The sequence below is a fragment of the Ictalurus furcatus genome, chromosome 1 (genome assembly GCF_023375685.1).
Source record: "Ictalurus furcatus strain D&B chromosome 1, Billie_1.0, whole genome shotgun sequence".
NCBI classification, from domain to species: Eukaryota; Metazoa; Chordata; class Actinopteri; order Siluriformes; family Ictaluridae; genus Ictalurus; species Ictalurus furcatus.
In genome coordinates, this window is record NC_071255.1 from 23,462,690 (window position 1) to 23,472,674 (window position 9,985).

The 9,985-nt window shown below is 38.0% G+C and overlaps 1 protein-coding gene across 5 annotated transcripts in view; it reads right to left on the minus strand.

Moving 5' to 3' along the window:
• Positions 1-6,777, minus strand: part of preb (prolactin regulatory element binding) — an 8,157-nt gene extending 1,380 nt beyond the window's left edge. Inside the window, exons 1-8 of one of the 5 annotated variants that reach the window (XM_053633181.1) lie at positions 6,753-6,777; positions 2,851-3,030; positions 1,687-1,882; positions 1,339-1,580; positions 1,179-1,259; positions 925-1,052; positions 102-275; position 1 (exon numbers count right to left, since the gene is read on the minus strand). The exon at position 1 is cut by the window's left edge and continues 72 nt beyond it. In XM_053633181.1, coding sequence (XP_053489156.1) covers position 1; positions 102-275; positions 925-1,052; positions 1,179-1,259; positions 1,339-1,580; positions 1,687-1,882; positions 2,851-2,985 — 957 coding nt within the window. In that variant the 5' untranslated portion in view covers positions 2,986-3,030; positions 6,753-6,777. The other 4 variants (XM_053633189.1, XM_053633158.1, XM_053633175.1 and 1 more) reach the window with 4 other exon arrangements.
• Between the last annotated feature and the right edge of the window lie 3,208 nt (positions 6,778-9,985).

Here is a 9,985-nt window from a genome sequence, read left to right on the forward strand (position 1 = left end):
ACTGAATAAAACAATCAATTGTCAAAACATCAGAACAACAAGAACAGCAGCAGCAGCAACAACAAATAATGAAGAGAATATGAAAATCACTCAGTCCCTACCTCACACTCAAACAGGATATCACTTCATTGCCACATGGCTTAATTAGCAAGGGCAAGAACGTCCTGCCATCCCATTTTGTGAGGTAGCATGGTGGTGGTTTACGCTCTCGTTTGTGCGGAATCTGGACCGTGTACAGTCTTAATGCATCTTTTTGGTCCTCGACCTTAGCAAACCTGAAAAAAATAACACTGTGACCACCAGGAAAACATTTTGGTGTAGTATAATTAATAAGAGTCATTTTGTTAAAGGAAAACTCTACCCTGAAACAATGAAATAGAATTATACTGAAACGTTTGCAATGTTTTTAGTGATTCGGGTGCTAATTTGTTGATCAATGCTGCATTTTCATTATTCCTGTGAGAAGTTAGCAGTTGTGTGCCACAAGTTATAGGAGGACATTTCAAAATCCCGGTGATCTCTAATACGAGATAACAGTCAGGCTTCACTGGTCGCTCTGAAAAACAAAAAAAAATAGCAAGAGCTTCTTTTCTAACTCACTGTTTCCAAGCGATGTTCAAAGTCATATTAATGAGAACTCTAACCTAGAAGTAGTGAAGGCCAAACACTGACTCAAAGTTACAGAATTCAGCTATATGATCTAGACGCAGAAACTCAGCTTGGCTAGGTAGCGATCTCCAAGATCTCCCTTAACCAAAGTGAAAGTAGACCAACAAGTCAAATCAGTCAACTCAGAATTTCAATGTTAAATCTTGGCCACTGTTAAAGATCACATGTTAATTATAAAGATTATTATGCAAGTGATTCAGAGTGGAGTTTTCCTTCTATAAGGTTTATCCGCGAATAAAACCTGGAGGAACTTACCGACAGGACTGGTAGCGATACATCTTCTCTGTAATATGGGGCATGTGGTCATGCCAACGTAAACCCAGCATGAGCTGATCATCACTCCATACACTACACGCAAAATCTCGCCCTGCTGTGACAATGCGCTGAACCAAACACAGAGGCATCGTTCCTACTGTTACATTCGTGATACACCAATTGTGAAACTTACTTGATTGTTTATGATTTACACCCCATCTGCATATATGAACTTGATATTACCATATCAATACCTTGTTATCAGGGCTGATGTCTATATCTTCTACTTCATCTTGGTGAGCTTTGAAGTTTAACTTCTCTTTCAAGGAGGGATACTGAGAAGGGAATAAATGACTCATGTTAATAAGCAGCAATCAGCTGAAGTGACTTGGGGTTCAGCTGGGCAAAGCTCACCTCCCACGCTCTCACATAACCGTCGGCTCCTCCTGTAAGAAGAAGCTTCAGGTCAGAGCTGAAGCGCACACACTTCTGCAGCGGGTCCTGAGGGCTGAGGTCTGACTGCACCTTTCCAACTTTGTCTACTAATATCTGCACAGACCTGTCCTTCGTCTGGGGATCACCACCACCAGCAGCATCACCACCACCATTCTGGCTTTTTGCCCCTCTCCTCCTGGCACTTCCCTGGTCCCCAGATCCTGCCAAAACAGCATCAAGAAATGTCTGCTGAGATAACTACTCCTTTAATTAGCTTGCAAAGAGAAAAGTAATAGCAGGTACAATGTGCAGGGATCTTCTACCAACCATCCTTTGGAGCAGCTGATCGTCCCTCTTTAGGGCCTTGTTGCCTGAAGCGCATCACTCTGCAGTTGCCATCTTGTCCAGCAGCGATCACATCTCCTCCCAGTGCCATGTTCATGGTGGCACATGATCCTGTGTCATGAGAGTGCAGCAGAGTCGCACTGTGTTGGCTTCCCACTAGCTCTAAACCAAGGAATTGCTGTGGCCAAAATTTAAGGAGAATATCATGAATATTATGCAACTTCAATAAATTTTGATAAGAAACAAGCAAGATTTTCAAACAGTACATGTCCATTTGCAAACTGGATCACCACAGGCTGCCACACAGATTCTCTCTGCTCAGCATTGGTGGGTGTTTTCATGGTGTTTCTATGGATGTAGTTTAGAGGTCGACTGAAAGTGGATTTTAATGATAACCTAGTTGGACAGTACCTGCCAATAACCGATTAATCAACCAATAGTTTTTAAAATTGATACTGATTGGAAACATAACACTCGAAGTAAAATAGGCGGGGCTTTTTGTTACAAACCTACATAGGTTCAGAATTGCTTCCTTCTTTTGGGAGTCAATAATTCAGTTTGTCATGCGCTTTGATTTTTGAAGCTTTGCAGACGTTTTTACATTCACAAACAGCTCTATAACACACTACATGAAAGGTAATATCTAAAAAACCATAATAGGTGCACCTTAAAAGAAAAAGAAAACTTCAAATAACACCACAAAATTTGTCGCCTCTAGAGGGCGCTCTCGTACTATATAAGGACAGCAGAACCTTCTCAGCCACAACTGGGAAAAACTTTCGTGTGGATTTTTGCTGATAACTGATTGCTGGAACTATCTGTTATCAGTGCAGATTAATCGGCAAACCCGATCAATCAGTCGACCTCTAATGTAATTAATCTTCCACTTTGTCACAAACATGTATTAACCCTCACCAGAATGCCTACATGCTGAGCTGAGATTTTGCTGTACAGTCTGCTAGATTGTGCCACACCCTATGCATCTTAATTATCTCAATAACTACTGCATTGTGATAAATAAGATAAAGCAATTGGACTTGAAAGACTTACAAAATGACAGTTTTTAGAAGTAACCACTATAATCCTAAGTAACCTAAATAAATAACTGGTTTGTGTTACAGCAAAGGGGTTAGTGCAGACACTCACCACTGCATTCTTAATGCCGGTCTTGGATGCTCCGCCCCCTCCAGCAGTAATGATGAATCCAGTTTTTGGATCGACTTTAACAGTGTAGAGAGGGAAAGGGGCACGATACAAATCCGGCACTTTTCGTTTGCCCATGATTATCTGTATGTAATCACAGGACAATCACAGTGAAAGCGAAGTCTGTTTGAAAACAACAACAAAAATCAATTTATGCAACATTCCAAAATAGATGATGGAGAATAACATCCTAATACTCCCCTAAGTGAAGTGTTATAAACTTTTCTAGATATGCACCCACTCCAATTAATCACTGTCATTTTTTTTGGTTGTCTATGAACCAAAACACATTTAATAGTGTCATTCTACCTGTTGTCTATTTTGTTATGTCGCTTTCATTTCAGGACGGTGGTGCAGAGTATTGTTCTTGGATCACAGCTCAAGCGTCCTCAGTCTGATCCTGAGCTCTGATTACTACACTGTGTCTATGTGGGGTTCCTCCCACCTCCCAAAACCATGCCAGTAGATGGACTGCCTATGCTAAATTGCCCCTAGAGGGAGGGGGTAGGTGTGTAGGTGTAGGTGTGCGTGTGTGTAGTGCCCAGTGATGGACTGGCTTTGTCTGCTGTTCTGCCAAAAAACAAACAAGCCTCTATAAATTTCCTCATAATCTTTACTCTGTACAAAGTTAAACCTGTGCATTGGCCTCTCCAAAATATATGGGGTCACAGGTTAGTTACTAGTTGTTTGTTTATTTATTTGTGATTTAACGTCATGCCAGCTACAATGGCTATTTTTATGGCAAGAAACAGGTTCGATATAGCAAAATATGAAGGATTCACAAAAGTTGTTTAAAGTTTATCTTCACTAAAAATTCTAAAACTAAAACTGGTCTCACTTCATTAAAAATATTTTCATAAGAATAAACCCAATTAAAAAGGTCCTAAAGGAGTTCACAGTCCATTAAAATATGCCACAGAGATATTGGACTTTGACATAAGGGGCATAAAGGAGGATCTTTACCCATTAACAGATACTTGTGAGTGAGTCTGGAGTGGCCTGTTCGACAATGGGTGTAGATAGTATGGTCCCAGCGATTATCTGAGTAGAAACCACGTTTTCTACCAACAACAGGGTTGATTTTGTGAAGTTTATTTGTAATACATTGATCCCAATTGGTTTGCTAGTTACTAGTAAACAAGTTAGAGTATTACTAACTTGTACATGACAGACACAGACAAAAAGTTGACATTAAATTACCAATCAGTCAACACATTTCTTTTCTACTAGTGGAACTTCATGTTAAAAGCAACTGGTTGATTTTTAAGAATGTGCTCTACCTTAGATGCTGCACCTTCGATTAGTGGAAGGACAGGTTTACTGTACGTTGTTTTTCTCGTACATGTTAGATTAGTAGACAAGCTTATTTGAACTTAAAATACATTGTAATCCAGGGAAAGGGTGACACAGGTGTCGGTGTAGCCTGTTGTGGACCATGGACTGTTAGAGTAAGGCTCCAACTAGAGAGCCTCATCAATCAAGACTAAATAAGAACTATAGTGGCTTGTAACTTGAAAGAAAGAAAGATTAAAACAGCAGACTGCACACCTAGATCACACATTTACTTCAAATCATGTTGATTAGCGTTACTTGATTTCAAATAGATTTTGAGGCGACAGGTGCAAACTTAGGACATCTAACATGTCTTGGATACAAATGATGTACATTTCTGACATTAATGAGCAACTGATGGTTCAGTGAACAGGTTAATAAATGCTACATTATAGTCTTGTCAGTCTTGGTACTTTTGCACTGCACTCAGTCATCCTTGAACAAACTCAGAGTTTCAGAGTAAGCTTTGAGTTGACAAAACCCAAGCAAATCTAATTAATGAAGTTTTATAGGTTTCATGACACTGGTTATCAACTTTCTCAGTCAAGCCAGGTTTTAACCCTGAATCAAGGTTTCCTCAGCGTGCGTGTGCACATAAAAGCCAGATGTTTGCAGCAAACAGGTGTGCATACTTCCAGTTGAAGATTAGTAAGGAATGATTATGCGGAAACATTAGGAATTTATACCTATTTTAACCGCATAAAGAAATATCATTGCGGCTGCCAAAGCTCGGGAACACTGGTGATTGTGTAAATGTTTACTTTTACAGGCTCACAATAAGAATAAACTGATTGAAAACTTATAACCGACATATTTCATGTAATTTAATATGTAAATTATTTTAATTACATATTAATAAAATAAATACCAGTTGTGAAACTATATTAGGACAAGAAATAATGCCACCGCATGCACATATGTACCACTCGCAAAGACCCGCAAAGCAGCACGTAGAGTTTGCGGTACAGGAAGAGCGTGTGGCTTCCGCGTGTCAGATTTTTAACGTGCGGCTCAAGAAGACGGTAAAGATAAGAGCTGCTGCCCCTCGACCCGATTAACGGATAAGCGGTTGAGGATGGATGGATGGATCACATGTAAATTAGATATGAATTTCACTACAGAATGGGCCCATACACAAAATATACCATTATTTAAAGCTCAATAGCATTTGAAGGGAATGATGTACAGTCACATAACCAACTGTAAAGTGTTTATCTAGGTGTCAGGTATGACGCACACCTTTTAGATTTTTGATATTTAACAAAATAAGCTATTAAATCATATGTAAATATTGCCATGTATTTCGTATCATGTATGTCATACCTTACACCTAGATGAACACTTTACAGTTGGATGTGTGACTGTACATCATTCCCTTCAAATGCTATTGAGCTTTAAATAATGGCATATTTTCTGTATGAGCCCATTCGGTAGTGAAATTCATATCTAATTTACATGTGATTTAATAGCTTGTTTTAATAAATATCAAAAATCTAAAAGGTGTGCATCATACCTGACATTTAGATGAGCACTTTCCAGTTGAGATCATGACTGTGCATCATTCCCTTCAAATGCTATTGAGCTTTAAATTACGGTATATTTTGTGTATGAGCCCATTCTGTAGTGAAATACATGGCAATATTTACATATGATTTAATAGCTTATTTTGTTAAATATCAAAAAATCTAAGAGGTGTGCATTATAGCTGACACCTGGATGAACACTTTACAGTTGGTTATATGACTGTAAGTCATTCCCTTCAAATGCTACTGAAGATAGAAACGTGTTTAACAATGTCGTATGTAACTTTAGAGATGGTCCCTTAATTTCCGCATATCCGCGAATATCGAACGTCCAACCAACTTTATGCCAGTCACGGTTCTCTCACTTTGCTCGCAGCTGATTGGTCCAAATTGAGTTTGAGTTTTCTTACCCACAATAAAAGCTGCTCCGGAGCAGGTTAGCCGTGTGGTGTAAATTACCATTGCGATGAAACCCGCTAAAACCCCAATCCAGCTAGTTGAGACCGAAAAACCAGAGTTTACTCAAACTAAACGTAAACTTACCTGGTAGCCACCGAAACCGCTGTCCTGACTTTAACTACAAACGCTATTTACACATCATCACGTTAACCTTCATTTACATTTCACTCCTCACAACCAGGACGCTGACATAACGATATTGCTATGTGGCAGGCTGTCAGCTGGGCTGATCAAGCTGGTAACCCTACCTGTTAGTCAGAAGACTGCTTATATTATGCAGTATCCAGTAATCCGATTTGACCAATGGCTCAGTGGAGTCTGAACAGTTTAGTGTGTTAGCCAGCTAGCTAGCTAATATTACACAAGCTATTGCTAATGGCTAGTTCGAAGCAGGTGCACTGCCTTTCTACTCGTCCGACATACTACTCATAACTTCCGCAATCTTCTATAAACGAAGTGATTACAAAATACACTAGACATCACAAACCATGATTCAACAAAGACAACATCTATATCTGGCCACTTCCTTACCTACACGTCAGCAGCGCATATCTCGTGCATGCACGCCCTGTATTACGTCACTACGTCACCCGTAATGCGTAGAATAATCGCGGAACTGCATGTGAGCCATAAAACATGTAGTATATATTTATATATATATTTTTTTTAGAAAATACTTGTCTTACCGTTTATTGTAAAATGTAGACATTAAAGTTACAGTAGATCGGTTGTGGCGGTGTTTATATAGAAATATCACATATTCTAGCACAGTGTACTACTTTATATATAATACAATCTGTCATATGATACCTAAGATTCTTTTATTGCCACACAATAGTGTTGGTGGTAATTAGGTTCGATACAGCTCAACAATAAACAAACAATATTACACAATAAAGAGTACACTAAGCAAAGTGCAAGACAACAACAAGATCATGAATGAAATATGCAATTAATGCAGAGTCAGAGCATCATTTCTATATGACTCTATATATTCATGAGTTATAGGAGGGTTAAAAGATCAAATATTAAAAATGGTGAATGAATGAATGAATGGGACATTCTCATAGAATAGAGTGCTGTAGGGATGACCTATTTTTGCAGGCCAACCCAGAAGTTAGCATCACCCTGGAGCCCTCACAAAAATGGTCTTTTGGAGAATTGCAGGAAATAAGCTCTGTGACCAACAAATGTTTATGATTTTTACACGTTTTGTTCATCAAGATAATCTTCACAAATGAACACAATCTTTATGAATTTTGAAGGCTAAATACAATCGCCAGAAGTAAAAAGCCAAAGGCCGCATGACTTCAACGTCACCACCACTACGCTTCCGATAGAAATTGAAGGGGAAAAAAACCCAAAGCACTACAGTTGGAAAATACTATAAATTGACAAATCTACAAGTTGGAAAGTTTGAGTTGGAATAGTTTGCAAGAGCGCGAGTATAAACACGACAAGGCTGTAGTAGATGAGTTTTTGGCATGATGATGTTTAATGTCCCCAACAACCTCTGTAGTCCCATTTAGCCACTTGTTAGCAACCGCCTTTTTCAAGACACGTAAAAGCTTAACAAAATCACGAGTTGGGTATTACTGGTGTATTTTATGTTGTAGAATAAAACGTGAAAATATCTTGAGCTTGTGGAAGCTCAAGATATGGAACCCTAAGTGCTAAATCAAGAATGGAACCCTAAGTGCTAAAATGCTAATTAATTTCCGTTTTTTAGGACTCATTCCTGCACCACTCTATATGGACATGTAGCTGAGCAAAGTGTAGTCAGCACAGACAGACAGACAGACCATACTATAACTGTAGAGGGCAGATCAAGTGATCAGCTGTGGATGTCAAATTTATAATTGGGTGAGCATTGATACGTTCTTCAGAACTGCAGTGAAGGATGACTGGATGTCTGTGTGTTTGTTAATTTCTAAAAGTCAGCAGTCCAGTGACTGCAAGGTCATTACAGGACTTCAGTGGAATAATCAATAATACCCCAAGGTGGTGTCAGTGAGAGCTTCCGCTCTCAGATATATTGTGTGTGTGTGTGTGTGTGTGTGTGCGCGTAGGAATGTTTTAATATCTTGGTGGGGACTTTCACACAAGGATAGGATATCTAACAGTTTTGAGCTTGTGGGGATATCTGGCTGGGTTTCTCTTTAAACTGCAACTTTTATTTAAATGACTAAAAGAGCTTTTCGTTATTGAGGTTAAGGCTAGGTTTAGATTTTATGTCAATATTAGGTCCACACAAGTATAGAAAGAGAAAAGTGTGTTTGTTTGCATATTATCTATCTATCTATATATCTATATATATATATATATATATATATATATATATATATATATACACATGCCAGCTTCATCTTCAACAAGCAGCTTACAAGCTCCATTTTCTGCATCAACTGCTGTCACAAAACAGGCTCCATATCCACACCCACATGTCTGTAAATTTAACAAGTAGTGTCTGAACTCTTTATTCTCTAGCCATGGCATTCTAATTTCACAACTTTGCTTTGTTTGAGTGGCAACCACCTTGTCTGAACATCACCATTTTCCTTTTAGCTGCTGGCTAAAATGTATGTGTAAGAGAGAGTGACAGATATATAACATATAAAAATGTATGTTATCTTAACTCATATGAAATTAATAGAGGCTTTATAAAAACCAATGAAGGGAATATAAATGTTAAGCTACAAACATTTGTAATTGATGTTAAAATGCTTGCCTGCTACCTGTGATTCAAACACATTAAGCAAAATATTACATATCACTATATAAACATATGTTGTAAATATAAATAACAATTAATTTATAGTTAAAATTTACATAAATACTACATCACTAGTGCCATGTACCATCATGTATTTTTCTTTTATAATTTATATGTTGTATACTTACATATCTTATAATATTTGTGCATAAATACACATGTAAAGGTAACATGTCTTTACCCCACCCACCCGGTTAGCAGCTAATGTACAGGAAAGCCAACTGGGTTTCCATTTACTGCACTGTAGGTATGATTCACATTTACACACAAACACCTGTACAAACACACACACACACACACACACACACACACACACACACGCTAAATAACAACTGCTAACTCCTTACAACATTAAGTAATTTTATTTGCAGAGCCAGCACTCCACCTGGTGTGTAGATGAACCCCATAAAACATTCTCTCTTCTGCAATTTGTCTTCATTTTGTATTATATAACAAACTAACTCCCGACCTTTACCTAAAAGAGTCGACTCAGTCAAGAAATACTCTTAGAAAACGTAGAACCCTTAAAGGTACTTCAGTTGTTTCTCTGAAGGAACCTTACTGTATTACAACTGATCTCGTGTTTATCTATCAGAAAGGATTCGAAGAAGAACAACCTAAATACCCTTCAACAAACTCTTTTCGGGAAAAAAACCCAGTAGTCTAGGCCTAGATTGCAGTCATATCAGTTACTTTTGGTATATGGATTACTATGTAATATTATTATGTAGTATTATTATAAAACATATAATACTCTTATGGGATATTGCTGAGCTACTACTGAAGTAGCCTACTAAGTAATATATAAAGGAAATACTAAGTGATCTAAATGAAGAGTTACAGAAGAACAAAACAAAACCCGCATCAGCTTCATCAAAATTGAATAAAAGAGAGAATTTGAAAGCCTTGGAGTAAACTGACAGCCTTTAAGTTTGAATGAAATCGTATTATTTATATGTGCAACGTCGTTGTTATTACTTTAGTTGCTTGT